Here is a 21,280-nt window from a genome sequence, read left to right on the forward strand (position 1 = left end):
TCAGCTTTGCAACATTAAAGTCTCCAACTCCAATGACTCCCCATCTTCCTCCTCTGTAATCACCAAAGAATTTAGCCACCCTGACCAGTTCCATACCACCTTATACATACACTCAGCCTATCTGCAAAATTAGAATCTGAAAGCTCTGAGAAGTTTGACCAACATATGCTAACAACTTTGGAGTTTTTGTATAAAGACAGACAGAACTGAATTCTTGACCTCACTGCTCATTTTAAAGACACATTTCTATTGGCAATCTGCTGGCTATCTGAAAACTCAAGACCTTCTACCCCATTCTGAAAATTGCCAGTTAAAAACAACTTAATATAAACCATCATCCCAAACATGTTTACCTCTTGCACACTTCTACCACTCATAGAAGTTTGGTCTATATTTATAAATCAGAGTCAACGTGGGTCATTTTAAACATCCTTTAAAAACCACAGTTTTAATTTCCCATCTGTCCTGTAAACTTCACCACTGAAGAATTACATTGCTATATTGCACTTTATGTCTCATGTCTAAAAAATAAGGACAGAAGCAGATAACCATATTTCATTCAAAAGCAATATTCATTACTTTGACCACATAAAACACTTACTTTACCATGAATGCATTCATGTTCACATTGTATACAATTGTTTGCCTCCAAACAGACGGTAGTGACTCAACATTTTGCCAGTGGGGCTATGAATATACCCTTAATCTAGTAAGAAATCATATAAGTCGTTATCAATTAAATGCGCACACTCCACCAACTCAGATACAAATGTCACAAACTCAGAACAGCTTCAGTCCCAATCCAGGTCTGTGATTCTTGCACAGTAATCAAACCAAATCTTAATCTTTTCACAGAGAGATCACTTCCTTTTCAAAGCAGGTCACAATTCACAGCATCTTCTATAATAAATAGATAAGGTAGGTTTTCAAATCCCTCACTGCAGATTCTCCAGCAAGTTCTATTGAGACAAAAATCTCAGTATCAAAACAGGTAAAATACTACTCAAGAAAACCATACAAGTACTGATCAGGTACACAATGCAAATTAACTTAGACACAGAGAAAAATCTCTAGTCTCCCTCATTTGTTTTTGGTCTGGTTTTGGGGGTTTGCCTTTTTTTTTTTTTTTTTTTTTAATTTCAGGCTTTGCCTAGTTTATTTTCTTGATAGCATTGTATAACATTTTAGAAAGATTCAATCACAGACCAGAAGATAGAACAGCCTATCTTCTGTTCTGTGAATAAAAGCAGGAAGTGATTGTACACCTAATACACCTTTAGTACCTCCAAATGCAAAAGCTTCTGCCAACACAGTTAAATATAGAGCAGAAACAGCATGGGGAGATATATGCATGCCTGATATTAAACAAGGATGTTGAGATTCTCCAAATGGCTTGAAAGTGCAAAGTATTGAAATGGGAATGGTAATGAAGATCTGAAAACAGGAGAAAAGATGCCCTGCTCAAGGTGAAATGAAGTATGTTATTGAAGCATATTCAGAGTCTGCTAGAGAACCAGACATACATCACTTGAAATAACAAGGAATTTTGCAAAGTCAAGACTGAGAATTCAGGCTAGAGAAAGCTACTCCCAATAAAAGTGTGATGACAGCCTGAGAAGTAATTATAGAATTTACACTTCCCTGGCTCAGAAGTACTCTCCAAGCCCTTGCATATGTGACATTTATTACGTTTGACATAATTATGAGATCAGATAACATAAACCCACATTAGTTGCCAGTTAAAACATTGTCTTTTGGTTGCTGGCAGCCCCATGTCAAAGGGCACAAAGAACTATGCTATAGTGCTACCAGAATAACAGCTCCCACCACACTGAAACTCACCCAAGCCAATTGCTCCCTGACCTCCCTATCTCAAGAATCAAATATTCATGTGTTCAGATACCATCTGTCCCTGAACCCTTTCCTAATTTTTAACTATCTAATCAATTACCCGATATAAACAACTGTTAAGTGATCTGCCCCCAAGCAAATGAAGTGTTTGACAACACTGACACCAAGCGACAGAATTCAGAAAAATACAAACCAAAACACCCACGTAGAAATGTTAGAGCATTTTGTCAGTATGCTCTGAAAGAGGCAGTCTTATTTAACCAAGAACACAAAAAAAGAAGTGAAGACCTATTATGAGAACTGACATTTTCACAGAAGCCATGCATAAGTGACTGAAAGTACGTCCAACATTAAATACATGTTAACAATTCGATTTAACCTTGATTTTGCAAGCATGAGTCAAAGACCACATACACTTCAAAGTTTTATGCAATCTAGTCTTGCAAATTCATTTCTAAAGAAGAAAAAACCAGTGGTTTGCATGCACAGTCAATATCTGATTCCATTAACTTATGTGGATTTAGTTTATTTTTCAAGCCAAAAAATCCAAACAGTACTTTTATGCCCTTTCATTTAAACAAAAATTTCTTATGCGTTAATGCAAAGTTTAATAGTCTGCTAAGTCTCACTTACTTGCTTTACCTGTCTTTCTCTCTGTTGAGAAATCAAAACCCATGCAGTCCAACATCATATGCATTAAATAGAACTGTCACCCCTTCTACTGGCTTACCTGATGACATTACATTAAGTATAAAACCCTACTAATAGAACAATAACTCTATCAAACACATCAGTTTTACCACTCATCATGTTTATGTCCAGTATTCTATGTCTTCCTACCAAGCTTCCGTGTTCTTACCTGCTGACGTTTGTATGCCAAATAATCAAGATTTTCCAGATCTTTTTGCAACTTCTGGTAGGTTTTCTGTAGATCAGACTTACTGGATACATTTCTTAAAGATTCGAACGTTCTTTGAAACTGTGATAATAAAACAAATACCATCAATCACACAGTTGCTGTATTTTTCGCTGTATTAGGATTTTATTCTACTCCATACTCATGTTATAGAGTTGTGTCACCTCTTGAGTACACCACTTTCTAGACATTCCTACAATTTTGTTTTGAAATCAATCCCAGAATTCAAAGCATAGTACATATGCCCCGTTTAATTAAATTAAATCCTCTAACTTCATAGGTCAGACTTGCATAAGACAAAACACTAGCAATCAACACAATCTCTAAAGGTTAGTTGTTCTTCTATGCCATGTTACAGGATGGAATATATTAATATGAATTCAATTTTTTCAACTAATAAAAGCACATGCAACATCATACAGGCCATGAACTCCTCATTCTATCAAGCATAACAGTAGATCTTATATATAACAGGGTACTTCTTATCAAGTTAATTTACTTAAGAGTAATTTGCAATACCAGATACTCACCTTGGGCAAGGTGCTCACATTCTGTATGAAAGCTGTGACAACATTAATTATACTTCATTACAGATCTTACTTTTAAATTTAAAACTTCTTTCATGCATACACTATTATTAAAAATAGTACCAGTATTTTTCAAAGAGATGAACAATACCAGCCCAGCTGTAGGGAACTGTAACAGAAAGGCTAAGATTTGTGCGAAAGGAGAATGGGAGCTACAGCTTTCTTGCTACCTTCATGAAATCATGAACCTTCTCCTCTGACTTTCTCTGTTTCCCCATCTGTAAATATTCTTCTTCACCTCACAAGCATGTGATGGTTGTAAAGCTGTAAGTAGTTTAGAAATATTTTGTTATAACAGTGATTACCACCAGAAGCAAGTCTATAAACATTTATTTACACTGATATAATCAGGAAGAACTACATATCTTCTAAATCCATCCAAAATACTGACTTAGCTTACTACAGTTACAGGCCCGGTAGATGAAGCACCTACTGTAAGCTTACATGTGGTACTGATATCCAGGGAATGGAGCAAAAGACCAAAAGAAATGGACTGCTTTCCAGTCAGTTGTGGAAAACCAAGCACTTCAGTAGTAACTACAGTGCACATTTCTCTATACCTTTGCTAAAACTACAGTCATTGAATTGGAAAAATGAACCATAGGAGTAGAAGGAAAAAAACTCCACTCATCTTCAGTCACTCTTTAAAAAGCTGACAACAGAATTGACAGCTAGTGCTGACCATAGATGTAGACCGCTCCACAGTGTGACTCATTCTGTGGGCATTTGACTGAGAACAAGCCCAAGTTGTATAGGCTGTTGAACAGCCACTAGGTAATTCCTCTTTGGGGATAAGCAGCTGCAGTGGATTTCAGCTGACAATCTACAACAAACAGATATATCCTGGAATCTTCAGGCAAGTTAGCACTTCCTGTTTGTCACATTGCAGGCTTTATCTAAGCCTCACCACTCTCATAACCAAGAAGCAAGTTAAGGCAGTGTTTATATCTATTTGTAATTTATCTTACTGTACCCCACCCATCACCACTAGAGGTTAACTGGAGACCTTCTAGTTGCATTTGAAACGTTTGCTACCAAAAAATAAAAGAAAGCTTTCTCACCCAAAGTATACTTCACTGAATTCTATAACAACATGGGTGACAGAACATAAATGCTAAGACAAAACAAAAACACAAGACTCTATTCTTTTCTGTTTGACTTCATTATCTTTCACCTTTTGTAGGATCTGTTGTTTTCAGATTTTATCTCTACTCCAGAGTTGTTCTGAAAGCCTTGAATTTGCAATGCTTGCTTTCACCAGTTCCCACTCCAGGGTATCCCCATTAGGTGGAAGCAATTTAATTACAACATTTGCAAGCAAGACCTGACTACAGTTCAAGCTGACCAAAAGCTATCCATAGTGGTCCCTCTTTATATATGTGTAAGAAACTGCTCACAATATATCTCTGCAAGTTCATCATACACCCTCAGCTCCAAACCATGACACACTTCTCCAGAAATTACCCCAAAGCTGCTGCGCCCTGTTACAGGGTTGAGTAATAAAGGGAAAAGGTCTCTAATGATTCCCAAACTCACTAAGTGGACATAAGGTACAGTCCTTTTTTGAGCTTTTTTTTTTTTTTTTTTTTATCATCAACATGTTAGACTACAATACAGTTGTATAGTTGCAGAACCACCATCATCCTCTTAAGGATGTACTTAATCCCATAGCTTCAATTCTTCTTTTGGCAGGAACTCTACTAGCAAGCTCACTGACTTCCTTATGTCCTGAAGCAACCCAAACATTAATAATGCATTTGGCTCTCTGGAAAGAGATATAAGAACCAGCATGTGAGGATGAGTAAATACAAACCAAATGTGTAACTATAAGGGTAATATACTCCAATAAAATAGACGGGTAATGGCCAGGACATCCACTTCGAAGTCTGTCTTTAGATGCAAGGGAAAAACACTTTTAAAAAACTTAATTCAAAAGTGAAAAAAAACAAACAAGCAATTTTAAGAAAACATACATATGCTCTTTCCAGTGCCATCAACAGGAAATCAAAGAAATGTGCCTTGGACAAACAAAAGGTTATCAGAACATGTTTTAAAATTAAAAATCATATTTGGATCTTTCTGTATCATTTTGCTATCAGTATGAACCACCATTTTTGGATGAATGGCAAGAAAACCTCTCTCTCTGACACTTTTACTGTCTAGAAGTGAAAAGAAATACTAATACTCCAGAAGGTAGTTTTTTCTCTCTCTCACCAATAACCAAATGTAAATAATCCTAAGAGACCCACAAAAGCTCTTTTTTGCCTGTCACTTTTTCAAAGTACTTTAAACATAGTTTCTGGAAGTTGATAGGTAGCATTCCTTTACTACTTTTGCTCTCTGTGGCACTACTGGGAACTACCCGGACTGATTTTTCCTCTGAAGAAAGCTGGACCACAGGCAGAGAAGAAATACCAGTATTTCAACAATTCTGAAGGCTCCTCCTGTTTGTCAAGTTACTGTAGATAACTTTGTAGCACAGATACTGCATAGACAACTTTGTAACTTTTCAAAACACAAGAACATTACATTACATTAATGAACATTACAACATTCCTTTCACAATAAAAATAAACCAAAATCAACAACTGTAAAACTAGAGCCAAGCACCCTGGCACTAAAACACACAAAGTGGATAACACACCAGACGCTATGTCCTGAACATGCACCATCAAGACATCACTGAATGAAGGTTGCGTGCTTATCTGACTGGAAACCAACACACAATGGATGTCTAAGTGGACCAACTCTCACAGTCCCATTTTAGGTATCTTGAAGCAACAACTACCATCAAACTCTGAAAGTGATAAAGATCCCAAATGTGGATGGACCAGAAAAGCATTATTAATATGGGCTCTTCATAAGTACGATGCCCCTGATTAGTATGGTAAAGTCCGGCAACCTCCTCTCAGATAATGATCATGGTTCTACCTAATTAGTAAGTGTAACTGTAAGCACCAGGACTAAATTTCCTACAGTCTCACAGCTTATTCATTGTAATGTCAAAGAAGAGATGTGAGCTCTGACTGAAGTTCCTCCTGCAGTAAGGCTGTTTATAAGGGCTAGACTCCTCTGGTGTCTTTATAAGCTCCTGATGTAGCCTTTTTGGTTTTTTCTCCACTATCCATCTACCTATTTTCAGGAACCTTGGCACTTCTGTTTTTCTGTCATATATAACAGAAATGAGGCAATGAATTCAAAGAGAAGAGGCTGCGGCATAAACAGAGTGGTTGCATAATGTTTCAACAGGAAATCATACTAAAATTTTGATACTACTTAAGTTAAAATTTACTGTTTTGATCTTCATTCAAATTAATTTATTCAATTTAATAAAGACTCAAAAGTCTCTTCATACTGTAGCTCTGCATCTTTCTATAAAAGGTTAAGGTCACTGTTCACTGTTGCTAACATGTTCAACTGTTGCAAGGAAACCGATTCATAATATGAGTATTTGTGGAATAAGCAATGATATTAAAGGCAGTTGCTGTCTGATTTTTAAAGTCTAGTTTAATTATTACATTTCAATAATGTAACTTTGCAGCTGCACTTCATAGCATCCTTTATGAAATCCCAAGGAAATAAGACTGAAGGGAAGGCTCTACATTGCAAAGAAGCAAGAATTGGATTTGTTTTCAAATCTTTTCATTTAAGTGTGTTTTTAACCCAGCAATTGTGTTTTTCCTCTTGGAAATACAGCCACTATATTCCATTTGGTTTTCTTGTGGTCTGGTAAAACAGGTTCAGGAGCCTTCAGGCTTGCTTACACCAAAGAAATTCTGGTACAGTAGTGCATGAAGCTGGCCAGTTAGGGTCCCTTCAAAGCCATGTTTCTGACTGGCAAGAAAAGAATAATGCTCTTTTTTTCAGTGATTCCCATGCTAAGACCAAAACCAGATATTATATAAACAGAACTGCAGTGACTAGGGAGCCAATTCCTTAGCAACAGTTTGTTACAAGACAGTTAAGAATATGGCTGTTTCAAGGGAAGCCCTAGGGGCTGTAAAGCCACCAGTCATTAGGGAGTTACAGAGTGGGTAGTCAAGAGGCCACCATACGCAGAACAGAAGTGGATCCATGTTCCTCTTGCACTCAAAAAGGTGTTCACTTTGAAAAGCCTGACTCTTAAAAGTAATTCTTCGGAATCTGCTTTTCCTCTGTCATTTATTGCACATTACAGACTGCCACAGAATTTGCAGAGTGTAATGATAAACACTGTAGCCCTGATTACAAACAGCTGTATCCTACGTGGCATATACTGACCTCAGACTGGTAGCAAGAATCCGTTTCTGCTGGTTGATGAGAAAATAAATGAGAGTATGAACCAAGGGAGAAGCCAAATTTACTCCCAAAGACTCCTGTCATCTTCTTAACACTCCCTATTTTCAGAGTTTTCTCTTGCCATGGGAGTGACCCATGCCCACCAAAGGCAAGGTGGGAAGCTTCTAATCATTTTCAGTTTCACAACCTGGCCCTGTTGCCCCCAAGGTAGCCTACGTTCTTTTTTGCCCTTTTTCCATTTTTAAATGTTTTACTACATGATACCACAATACCAAAACAGTCAGAATGTAACGCAGGGAGCAAGTCAAATTCTAGTTCAAGCAGAGTAATGCAAGTCAAACCAAATACCTAAATCTCGAGCGTAGGTAAGCCTGAGATTACTTGCCTCTCTTTTTTTATGTAACCATACTGTTTTTCTCCTACTCAAAACATTTTTAATGCTGATGAATACTCTGCAGGGAAAGTAGGAACAGACAACGCTATGGCCACCGGGCCCAAGTTTACAAGTTGCTTCTTATCTATAGCCATTCTCTTTTTTTTTTTTTTTCCTGGCAAGGGTTTTAAATAACTCTAAGCAAGCATTTTATAAAGATCATGCTGTCTGAGGCATTCATGAAAAATATGAAGACTTAAACAGTAAATCCACAAGCATGACAAGAAGGGAAAAAAGGCAGATAAAACATGTTGGCTCAGCATGATCTGAAATAGATTAGAGAAAGACAGACTGCCAATGCGCTTTGAATGAAATTCTCAAAACTTGTTACCTTCTTGCTGTTCTCCTCTGATCAATAAATTCAAGCAATTCCATTAGTCTGTTAATTCACTTAAATAATATCGAGCATTACTAACCATAATGAATGAGGCTGGTAATACAGCTCTGAATCAGAGAGTGCAATACATGAGATAGCTCTTTGTCTAACTACATTTTTCACAACTCAGTTTTATGATTAGAAACTTCAAACTCTAAAATAAGTACAGAAACTCAGATACGGACAGGTATTTATTTAAACTCTTCCCTGTTTAAATAATTTTCAGTTGTTTAAAAAAGCAAAGCCTTTCTTATCAGTGTAATGTATTTTATTTTCTCAGTCAACTCTAAAATGAGGTTGCTGTTTGTACCGCACCATCATACTCTTATAAGGCTGTAAATTCCACAAACAGCTAGAAGTGTACTATGCCAGAATACGATCAGTCACTGAGAATTTGTACTGGTTTCTAATATGCGTTATTTGATACACACTTTGCTGGGTGAAGATTCTGTAGAATCCATAAAAAAAACCAAAATTCTCTCCACTTTATTAGTGAAATTTCAAAAAAGCTAATCTCATGTTCACAAAGGTACGTTTTTGGACATTTGGAGTGAAATTCCTGCCAGGTTTATCAAATTCTTCCAAATACACCAACCTGTTATTTCTAGTTTAAAAGTTACATTTCAATATTTTTGTGACAAAAATATTTGTTATTTTCAGTGTTATACTCTGTTTTATATAAAGATTTTATTACATAGAAGTAAAAAACAGTCTGAAGTCTAAGTAAAATGTACAGAAAACAATCCTCTTATAGACTACATAAATTGGAAGGAGGTAGGTGAGGTTCATCTTTTTTCCTAGATATACTTAGAATGGCAGATGTAACAGATAACACTAGAAAAGTGTTTATATGACAGCTAGTCACATTGTCATTGTTTCCTTTCTACTTTTATTCACAGATTACAGAGAAAGTTAAAGTTTAATGATCCAGACTGCATTCTGTCAGTAGAATTAAGTATGGTTTCAGATGTTTTGAATATCAGTGTTGAAATTAACCAGCTTTACTGAATGAGCAAGATTAAAAACTTTCAGCACTCCTTGATAAATTGTTTTGAAAAGTGTTAGATACATAAATAGATAATTCCCCATGGAATACTTCCGTATGGAATAAGATCTGGTTAATACTCTACAGAGTTCTTTGATGATGCTGGACCACTTTCTTTCACTTTATACATACAAAAAAACTTCCTTGGTTAGAACTTTCATTTCATTTATTCTACAATTACTTATTTTGGGTTGGTTTGGTTTTGGGGTTTTTTTTCATTTTTAAAATTAATTTTGGCTCAGTCCTTTAAATTTCTTAATTTCATTCTATGACAATTATAGAGCTCAGAGTTACAGAAATAAAGGGCAATGAAATTTCTCATCTCTGAAGATTAATAACAGCTGTAACACCCATTTCTTTGTGAAGAAGATAAAATGTTAGAAGTATTGAAATTTTAGAACAAGTTCAAAGAAAAACTGTTAATGACTTTTAAAGAGAGTTGATTTTCAAGTCATATGAACATGCAAACATTGAGAATATTAAAGCTGATACAGCAAAGACAAGGTCTACTTTCTACACTGCAGCCACTGTGTGAATACAATGTCTTTTTGTTGGAGCAAGTCTGTGTTGAAGAAAAACTGAATTCCTAAGGGAGTTTTAAAGTATAACAATTAAAGTTAAGGACTTTGAAAAGAGCAACGTTGAGACTCATTAAAATATTTAACTGCATTTAAACTTGGCTCAGTTAGTCATGAGCAAAAGTTGTTATAATTTGAAGGTTGTTCAGTAGCATACGTTGAAATTACTCTATCTTCTAAGTTGATTTCCTAATTAGATGTCAACATGAAGAGACACCGCTACAGCTAATACCACTGCTGGCGAGTTCAGCAGCCAGGGCAGAGGCCAAATAAATATGGAAAATGTACCACCTTCCTGTAAGGACTAGGGTGAGTCTTTTTACATAAGCATTTTGGAGAGTGTTATGTCACACTAATTTATTCTAAGAGTTAACTGAAGAATTCAGTTCTCACTCCTATTAAGAGAACTAAATTAAGGTATGGAAGAAGAAGAAAACTTAATTGCAGTCTTTGCAGTGTTGGAGTCACTCCTGAATGATTCTTTACATTCTTTTATGATTTTCAGTTATTGTTTTTCATTTTCAAATGGAAATCATGAAATTAATTATATGGCTGTTTAGAAATACTGAAACTCTAGGAAAGAAAACTACCCACTTTTAGTTCTCTCCTGTAAAATATACTGAAAACATTTTAGAAGGGTGCATCTAGGATCCTGAAAATACGTATGTAAGAATGTAATAGGCTATCAATGAAAAAATATCATAATTTAAGAAAATTTTCCACAAACACTACAAAAGACATAGGCCACTCCTCTTAGAGATGACAAATTTCATATATATATATAACAACATAGAAGCTCCTGCAAGTCAGTGTTCATTTAGCCTGTACAGCATCTCCAACAATTGTCAACATTGGATGTTTCAAACACAGCATTGGAACACACACAACATTGTTTTATTATGAAATACTGTTCCTACTCTGATTGGGAGCTAAATTTTCAATTCCCTGTCCTCAACAAACTGAACTTGCTTCAAAAGGGTCCCCTTTAAGTCAGTGCATCCTCTTGTGGCATGAGGCATTAGAAGTGGCGCTGATTATTCACCTCTGCCCTGAAACATTAAGAAGTCAATAGAACTTGGAGGTTTTATCACTGTCACACATTACTGAAGATGTTAGGGAAAAAAGGGAAGCAAAAATAGAACAATTCCTTGCTATTCCCAGCAAAGGCACACACCAGACTGAATGGAGTAAGCAACCAGAGAAGAAACTCAGTAAACACATTTTTGTGGTCAGACACATGATGCTGGCAAGATTAAAGTCACACTGTTCAAGAAAGGAAGGAAGCCTGCTCACATGGGACACTATGGCTGACATTAAAGGAACTTGAGTTTGTGTAGACAGGAGAGTGTTTTGATGTTGAACAACAGAAGTGTGGACATTTTGTCTAATTCAGCAAGAGTGGCACAACCACTGGTTAGTTTTATACGGGAATAGAAGAATGAAGCCATCCCTTCTGTATAAAGAGAGCCAGGTAGAAAAAAGATTCCCCCAAAACATAGCACTATTATGATACGCACTTCAAAAACACATTATTCTCTTGAGTGAAAAAATTAAGTGGCTTTTAGAGAATATTTTCTACTGCACAATTTTTAAAGCTTTGCCCACATCAGGACTTTCTAGCCTTCTGTCTGCAGTGCATAGCTGGAGCTGGGGAGTTGCTGGAGGCCTCTCTCACACATCTTCTCCCTCTCCTTTTAGCTCATCTCTCTCTCACACTGACTTGTATACAGAGATAGACCCTTACCTACTTAGTTCTTCCCTTCGTAAATATCCAAATAAAATTCCACCTTTAAGATTCTCTACAAATAAATTATTCCCTACTACTGCCACAAATACCAAGAAGGTTTCACGCATAAAAAGCTATACAACAATTCAAGAATTCAAGTAAAAAAATAGGAAATAAGAAATAAAAGGAAGTTAAAATATAAGTGTAGAGATAACCATCTGCTTCCCCGATCAAATATGTTGTGTTAGAAGTAGAAGAGGGGTTCTTTTGGTACGTTCTACAAATCTCACCTAGAATCTACACTTTTATCAATTGCCAAGGTGTTACGTGCATGAGATCTGCAATTCCGAAGTACAAAAAGAATTTTCAATGCAAAAAGAACCAGCAGCCGGCTTTCCTCTAGCTAAAGGGAGTCTGAGTTAAGTCAAATTCTACTCACCACAGTTAAATGTTCCAGTAAGTACGCCACATCAACCATGTCCGCCAGAATTAGAAGCCTTGTGACAGCTGTAAGCAAAGATCGTGCTGCTTGGACAACGGCCTGCCTCTTAGGCAGATAGCAGGGATCACTGGTAAATGCCTCTGCTGATACCTTTAAGGCTTGACCTGCAAAATGAAGGCATAAATTCCCTTAGGCTGTATCGCAACACCCAGGAAAAAAAAAATAGTTAAAACTTGATCAGTTATTTGGCAAGTCACAAGTATTACTAATAAATTTGGCATCTCTCTGTTGCCCTAATGCCTTGAAAGGAAGGTCAATTATTACAGATCATGCAGAATGTTCCACATTTTGAATTATGCCCCCTTTCTGTTCTTCTGTATCATTTAATTCCGAAATAATTCCCCTGGAAATCACACCATTACTCTTAACTGTACACAACAAGGCCAGGGGTGCTTTTCTAGTGACTGCCTTTTATATTACTATGTACTTTGCTGTCCTTGCTATTAAATAATTCCTGCTCACAGAAGGGAATCAAATATTGTTCTTCTCATTATAAATATAAGTTAATGGAATGACAAATCTCATACACTTGAATATCTGACTCTGACATAAAATATGTGAAATCTATGCATTGGAGCTAGTAACTGTGCCAGTAGACAACAATATAGCATTCTCCAATATGAAGTTTTGCAAATGAAATTTAACAATAAGAACAACAATGACAAACACCCAAGTTTACTTTCAGCAGTCTGTCACCTAGACTTACTCTGAGGAAAAAAATGCCATTACACTCATTTCTAGAAGCATTTCAAAGTCTATTATCACCTGAGGAGCTTTGTTACTGATGGCACAACCTTGAGAGAACTCACTCTACGCAGGACAGCACTGGAAAACTCTTGACACACAAGCACAAACTGCTAAAATAAATGTTTGACCCATTAAACTCTCTGTATCAGCTTGGAAACCAAAGATGGATCAAAAGTCACAAAAATGAATAGTTTCGGCTGTGCTAATATTAGGAAACATCATTAGTAAATGTAGCTATTAAAGGACTACACATTCATGAAGCCAGCCCTTTGTTGACAACTGCCTTAAGCATGTCCTGGATTTTGGATGCAACAGTAAAGAAAAATATGGCATTTAAAAAATTTGATATTGCTCCAGAGTTAAATCCTTTGTTTATTATGCACTATTCTTTATACCTCTATCTAAATTACGTAAGTCTTGCTATAAGAATGGGGTACGTTTCTCCAAGCAGTCATTTGTATCACAGAGATTTTCTACATAGAAAGAGAGAGTGCAGGAACATGTAATTTTTGTTTCATTTTGTTCTACAAATTCTGACCAAAAGTAAGGAGAGAATACTGCCTGCTGAAATAAAATTCACAGTACCTTTAGCACTGTATAGCTTCACTCAGAGGCAAGAAGTCTGGACAAGTCTCATGCAGGAATGCTATTGGCATGTCTACTTCAGAGTATCTGGTAGTAAAGTCAAAGCTGAAGTTACGCAAAGAGTTTTGCTACCTGAACCAAGAATGTGTTTTCAAAACCTTTGGAGTCCTCAAATCAAAAACTAGGCAACAAGGTTTGTACAAAATACATGCAATCAGTAATTAATGCATATTCATAGAAATACATACAAACATATGGTATTTCCTGTAATTACAAAGATACAGACTTTTATGTGCTCCCTCCATCAGAACTGAATGAGAACTATTCAAGTGCACAAGAGTTTGCCAGACAGGTTCTTTATGTGACTGCATTTCTCAAGATTCAGAGAAAAAACAAGCTTTACTGCTCTTACTAGAAACTGCATTTGAGAAAAATATTGAGCAAAGGCTACAGAAATAAACCTGCCAATTACTACAGAGTCCCTGTACCAGCACCTGAGAGAGTACTGGCCTGATTCTCAGAACACTGAATACTTCCAACAAGCTGAAAATCATGTGTTTTCCAGGAACACCCATCTTTAATAGCGCTCTCTGGTTCTCTCGGATTTGTTAAAGTCTTTGTGCAAATCAAGTATCTTAAGTACACGCTTAACAAACTCCATAAATAAATAAAAAACACACTAATTTGAGATCTGGTTCTAGCACCTGCTACATCACAAAACACTGAAAGTAAAAAATATCAATTTCTTGTGCTCAGGACAGCAAATCAGAACTTTCCTCTAGTAGCTGGTGAGATAATGCACCATAGCTGAGCACATCACAACAAATAAACCTACAGGAAATAAAAATCAAATATTAATCAGAACAACTGATTTTTAAGGTCTTTTATTTCCCCATCTGCAATAGACAGAAACACCTCTCCAGATGAGTACTGTTATCAGTACTAGAAGTTTCAAAGCACTGATTTGAGCCCAGTAATCTGGAGTGGTGTAAATGGAGAGAGTAAATCCTGCTTACATGCATACATATCTTTAGATGTATTTTACATGTACCTTTACATGTAGCAGGTGACTACTACAGATGTTAATAAATTAATAGCAATTTGGGAAGTTTTAGTAGGAATTTAAGATACTAACTCTGGAAATTCATTGTGCCTTAATAAGGGCATGGGAAACACAGCGCATACACACTATCATACAGCTAAAATCCTTGCCCTTTCATTTCTCTTATGACTTCAAATAGAAAGAAAACTTTCCAAATTTCTGAGAACAAGCAATGTCAATGAATAACAAAAACTGTCTCCATTTTATTTTCATAGTATTTAACTACCATCTGTTTGACCTGCCAGTTATTGGGTTTGAATATCTTAAATTTGACATGTTATGTTTCAGGCTGTAAAAGTACAAGTTAACACCACATGTTTTTTATGTATTTGGAATGCATACACTGTAGTATTAATTCAGACCATTATAACTGTCAGATTCTTAAAAACATTTGCACAAAAACATGAAGCTGACACATGCAATGTCTTAATAAGACAAGAAAGCATGAAACAATGGAAATGTTTTCTGCAATTAAGATGTATGAGTGTAGAGCTGTCCACCTTGGTCCCTCAGGATTCATTTTAACAAATACTGACTAAAGCATCAGGAGATACTGTTTTCCACAACAGTACGATTAACATCATCACTGCTTGACTGGCCACCTGGTAACTTGAACTTTCTGACCAATTTAAATAAATAATTACACAGAGAAAGATATTCAAAGTTAGCTAACTACTTTTCCATGAAATTAGGAAATCAGGAAAGAGACCAAGTTAAAGCCCTCACTGATGGCAAGCTGGGGCTGGCAGTAAAAGCTTACCTACTGCTAAGCTTCAAAGAATCTACAGAAGTGTTGAGATACAAATTTGAACGAAGACAGGCTCTCCTTGTTCCACTATTTATGGACTGACTTTTTTTTTTTTTTTTTTTTAAAGACAGAGAACATCTGAAGCGTTTATAAGGAGAGGAATAATACAGCACGCCATATTCTACTACCTGTTATTTATTAGCATTTACTTACAAGGTAAGCAAACAGACCAGATTCACTACTATTTTTGCAGTGTCTTCTGCCATCCAAGCAAAGGCAAAGCAGCTATTAACTTATTTTAACTCAGCACTTCAAGCCAGATTTGCAAATAGTTTTGTAGCCCAAGATAAATGTGATGTGTTAACCTCACATACTTCCCAGGATAAAAGGATAAGTAGCAAGTCAACTTGGTGACCTTTGGGGAACTTAAAACTTCTTAGGCACAGAATGTGCTGCAGTTCAGAAGAACTTCTGTTGAAAACTAGTTAAGTCTGGAGAAATTGCGAAGAGAATTAAGGAAGCGAAGGCAGTAAGAAAAGAAAACAGAACTGGTTACTTTGAGAGGAAAATTTGGAGGGGAGGGAGAGAAGAGTGAGAGAATCAACCAACCAGAGGAAGACTGTGTGGAATCCTCAGTCCTGTGGTTCAGCCCTCTGTGATCCAAGGCCTAGTTTGGTGTAGTACAACTGTGTGACCTCAGCTGAGAAAATTTTTTGTAAGGTACAAGAAGTATGTTAGCTAACATCACAGAAGATAAGTAAAAATCACAGACAGAAGTAGAGTTGTAGATATAGTAGTAATTAGCAGTCAAAGAATCCAAGAGGAAAAAATACTGACGCAAAAAATTTTAAACCTTAGTCAAAAGATCCAGGTACTTGCAAGATAAAAACTCTGCAAAACTGAGCCACAGTTCTAAAGAAGCAACAGTGGCCAACATTTTCCCAGATGACTGACAACTGTCTGGCCAGCATTACGGGGGTAATAAATACATTAACACTTTGCTCAGTCACTCGGTCTTAGCTATCTACTGCATGCGTTAGCCAATAATCGACTACTTTTTATTTTTTAAGTTCTGTATAACCTGCTAGTAGAGTCTCTTTGTGCACAGTAAAAGTGGTCCAAACAAAACTGACCAGGCAAGCAGAGCTACAGATTCAAAAGGAACTGGTTGGTTAGGAAGGAGTGAAAGTACTCAGCTGTGAGAAGCCCAGAGAGGAGTGAATGGTGAGCCTATGAGTTAGTAACTGAACGGATCAGGAGAGAAGTGAGATACAGCTTAGATGAGGATAGGAGACAGTGCTATTACCAGGAATATTTAATAACAGTTGGGAACAAGAAAGATAACCTTCTGACAGCACAGCGGCTCCTCAGAAACCTCTAATGTAATGTTTCACCCTACCCATAAACACAAGGTTGAACTGTGTATTCACAGGCCCCACATGTGATTAACTGCCCAGGTCTCTGCTATTGTGCCTTCCAGAAGAGAATGGCCATATGGATTTGGGTGCCGTTCAAGCACCTGAGACACTTCAAAACCTCAAACAGTCCTAAAATCTGAAAATAGTACCATTTCAACACTGATATCTTCTGGGTACTTGAGCCACAAAGATTAAGGGACTAGAGCACCTCTCACATGAGGGAAGGCCGAGAGAGCTGGGACTGTCCAGGCTACAGAAGAGAAAGCTCAGAGAGATCTTATCAGTATATGTAAATACATGAAGGGAGGGTGCAAAGAAGATGGAGCCTGACTGTTCTCAGTGGTGCCCAGTGACAGGACAAAAGGCAATGGACACAAACTGACACACAGGAGGTTCCGTCTAAACATCAGAAAACATTTTTTCACTGTGAGGGTGACTTAGGAGTGGCACAGGCTGACCAGGAAGGTTCTGGAGTCTCCATCCTTGGGAGATATTCAAAAGCTGACAGGACATGGTCCTGGGCAGACTGCTGGCCCTGCCTGAGCTGGAGTATTGGACCAGAGGACCTCCAGAAGTCCCTTCCAACCTCAACTATTCTGTGATTGAGTGTGTGAGCAAAGACAAGCCAGAAGGGTCTGAATATGGCCAATCCCTTAGAAATGAGTTGGACATAAGCTGGGATGGGCAGAGGAACAAGTATAAAACCATGACCCTAAAAGAGAGTTATGAGATGTAGCCTAGGCAGATAGGAGCTATGAGTACAAGCAGCAGAAAATGACAGCTCCAACAACAACATGATGTTAGAACTTACTTAAAATGCAGTAAACAACATGACAGTTCAATGCAAATTCATCCATTTCATTGTAATTCCCATCAAGCGGATATTCTTCCATAACTACATTTGTCACAAACAATGAAATGTGAAAGACAGTGCCCTTTTAGTGGCACAAATAGGGAAGCAGAAAGACGGGAGCATTCATAGTATTTCAATTATTTTAGACATTCAAATGAGAAGCAATTCAAAGAAAGTCAGGATATATCAAGACTACATAATTATTGGAAGGCAGATACTTCCAAGACTCTGTTCAGCACACACAGATAGATGACTCCCAAAGTAAATGGTGTTACTACTATTAGCTGATCAGTTACTGATGGCTACTGCTATTGTCAAATGACTGCTACTTACGAACATGCTTACAAAAATCTATGCTTAGGCATTGGGAAAGGTAAAACCACAGTTCAGCCACAGGGTTTTTTTTTAAAAAAAGTTAGAGGATCCATGCACTTTATCCAGCACCAAAAATATCCAAAAACTTACATGAAAATTCCTTTAAAAACAAGTCAACTGTAAGCCTGTTGGCAAATTTGCTGTTGGCAAATAGCTGACAAAAGGTACACACTTCTGCTGGGCTGCTAGCCGATGGCAGGCAATCCATCTATACAGATACTTGCACTAATACCACTAACTGCAGTCAGTGAGCACCCCTCAGAGACAGTGTTCAACATCACACTGACAACAGCTAAATGTTCTTTATTGTTTTAGGCAAGACCATCAGAATTAAGCTTTCTTCTCTTATTTCTTTGAATAGATTTTCTTTCTGCTACTAAATCCTATCTAAGCACTACATTTCTCTCTCTTCTATTTGTTACATCTGGCTTTCTTCTCGTGTTTTTTATTTTTAACTGCAGCAGTGTGAAATCCACATGGAATGCAGTGAATTTTATGCCATTCTTGTGTCCTCCCACAAGGAGGTATTGTTGCCAAGAAAGTCCTGTCACCCACTCCTGTGAACTACACCCTTAGAGGCTGGTAGATTTACAGTTCCAGAGAAACGCAGTTGTCAAAGGGAACCCATTGACTAAGTGAAGCAGGGATGCAACAGAATCAGTAAAAAGAGAGGATTTCAAACGTCCTAGTCTCAAAATTGAGAGGGGTGGGGAAAAAAAAAAAATCAATGGTTTATACCAATAATAGAAAACTTATAAACTCTGATTTACAGTAGTATTTGCAGCCTCAAGTTCCGCAAGCACAAACTAACAGATAAGTAGAATCAGTACCAGAGAAGGTTGGGAGTCAATGTCCCATCAGAGCACAAAACAACCTACCCTTTCTAAAAACAAGAGATTAAACAATACTAGTCACTAGTGTAATCACCTGTTCTGCTCCCACAAATATCATCTCCATCTGCTACAGCAAATAAAGGATTCTGCTTTGGCCAGCTAGCTGGAAGTGACACTATCAGTGTCAGGGCAAAGCAGACTGATACCTCCTGCATGTTCCTAATATTCAACACCAGGATAACTCAGATTCTCACAATAGCTTTCTGTAGATGTTACAGGACATTTTTCTCTTGCCACACAGTCTCTTACCCCACTCAGATACCACTGTATTCTGTTGCATTGCAATTATTTCACAGCTGCATACCAGGAAGTTCCACTTCCACATGTCATACAGTTCTTCCTAACGTGAAATCAGAGCCACCACACACCCCCTTCATGCCTTACACACATCTCTTCATTCCCCCTTTCCCACTCAGGGACACCTGATCCAGCGATGGTGGTATCAGAAGCTTTTCTACAAGGGATCTGTTCTTGGTTTGATGAAGAGGCTGTACAGCACAGATTATTTTAAGCCTCCTGAATATCTAAATTTTGTCTCCCAGAATTAAAGTCCCTTAGATGCAGAGCATATACATGTACCTCTTAACACAGAATGAGAAAGCTAAGCTTATGTTTAAGACTTTGGGGGGGGGACAAATAAGAATATAGTATAATACAAGAGATCACTATGCCCTTCCTTTAATAAATATCCTTTCAGTGCACTCCCTATTTCTTGCCAGTGAACGGTAGTTTCTTCCATGCCATCAAAGTCTTGCCTCCCATGTTTAATGTCAAAAGACATTAAATATGGACATTCAAAATATCAAATTATTTTTTTCTATTTTCCTTTTAAAGAGTAACTGAAGGCTCAAAGCAAAACTCAAGCAAGTAACTTTCTTTCAATTCACTGTTATGGGTCATGAAAGGCTTATCTAGGAACACACTTGAGCATGATAACAGCTAAACACATACAACAGTGACATTGCAATAGATAGAAACAATGCATACAACAACTGTTGTGTTTCTGACCATATATAGTCAGTAAGCAATGGCAATAAATACCAAACATTTTAGCTACGCCTGTACAACTATTTGAAAACTATAAGAATCACACCTTGCCATAAATACAAAAAATCATTATCCTAAGTATAATGCTAGGCTTTAATTCAAATTCCTAAGAGAATGTTTCCCCACATAAACTACATCACCGTTTTGTCTTAAAATTGATTAAATATCAGAATCAGGACATTAATTATAGTTTGATGTTAAGTGTCAGAAACATTCAGGGTTGAACAATGCTTCTTATTCTTTTGTATAGTATTTTACCATTAATTCACAGCACATTATGAGTCAGAAGGCAATTTTTTGAAATTATGTATACATGAAATCTGGCAGTGTGAGTTTTTAAAAATACTTATATTTGGGTTTATTACACTCTTTTAGAACAAAAATGTGAACATGAGTACCCTTAAACAAAGCTTCACCAAACCAGATCAACAGGAAAACATGGTAGTTCTTCACTTATTAGGCTAGTGGATTTCTGGGTGATGCACACAGTCCACCAGCCACAGGCCTGCCTAGTTCCAGAAGGTGAATCAAGATGTGGATAGAAATAGGCCTGAAAAAGTACTTTCTCCAGAGGAAACTCAAAGAAAAATGTGGAGGACCTCTGTATTAAAATGATCAGCTCCAAGACTATAAATCTTTGGTAAAACTTTGCAGATGTCAAAGGAAGCTTTAGATTATAGATTTTATATAAGATTTCTACAGATTTTAGATAACATTTTATAGATCAGATATAAGGAAGAAATTCTTCACTATGAGGGTGGTGAGGCACTGCCACAGGTTGCCCAGAGAGGTTGTGGATGCCCCACCCCTGGAAGTGTTCATGGCCAGGTTGGATGGGGGTTTGAGCAACCTGGTCTAGTGGAAGGTGCCTCTGCCCATGGCAGGGGGGTTGAAACGAGATGATCTTTAAGGTCCCTTTCAACCCAAAGCATTCTATGATTCTATGAAGCAGAAACTAGATTTATCCAGGGAACATGCCTGCCACCCATTATAGCAACACCTTCTTTCAGATGTCACTAAGAGAACTCAACTGAATTTGAGAAATCAAAATCTGATCTACTGAGAGTGTTTGTCAAGACCAAACTGTAGTCAGCAAAGCCATAGCCACGTCCCCATTTCTGAAGACATTAGACGAGTCACTAATGCATCAGATAAATAGAAGATTTGTCATATTCATCTCCACTGTTTACTTTTATCCTAATAATTTGCCCCTTTATTCC

General features: G+C 37.2%; 1 protein-coding gene across 3 annotated transcripts in view; it reads right to left on the minus strand.

Annotated features, from left to right (window-relative positions):
* Positions 1-21,280, minus strand: part of CTNNA3 (catenin alpha 3) — a 568,565-nt gene that overhangs the window by 527,091 nt on the left and 20,194 nt on the right. For all 3 annotated transcript variants that reach the window (XM_052799302.1, XM_052799303.1, XM_052799300.1), the window contains exons 4-5: positions 12,230-12,396; positions 2,711-2,830 (exon numbers count right to left, since the gene is read on the minus strand). In XM_052799302.1, the coding sequence (XP_052655262.1) occupies positions 2,711-2,830; positions 12,230-12,396 (287 nt within the window). The remainder of the gene's footprint in view (positions 1-2,710; positions 2,831-12,229; positions 12,397-21,280) is intronic.

Source organism: Harpia harpyja, chromosome 10 (assembly GCF_026419915.1).
Source record: "Harpia harpyja isolate bHarHar1 chromosome 10, bHarHar1 primary haplotype, whole genome shotgun sequence".
Lineage (NCBI taxonomy): Eukaryota > Metazoa > Chordata > Aves > Accipitriformes > Accipitridae > Harpia > Harpia harpyja.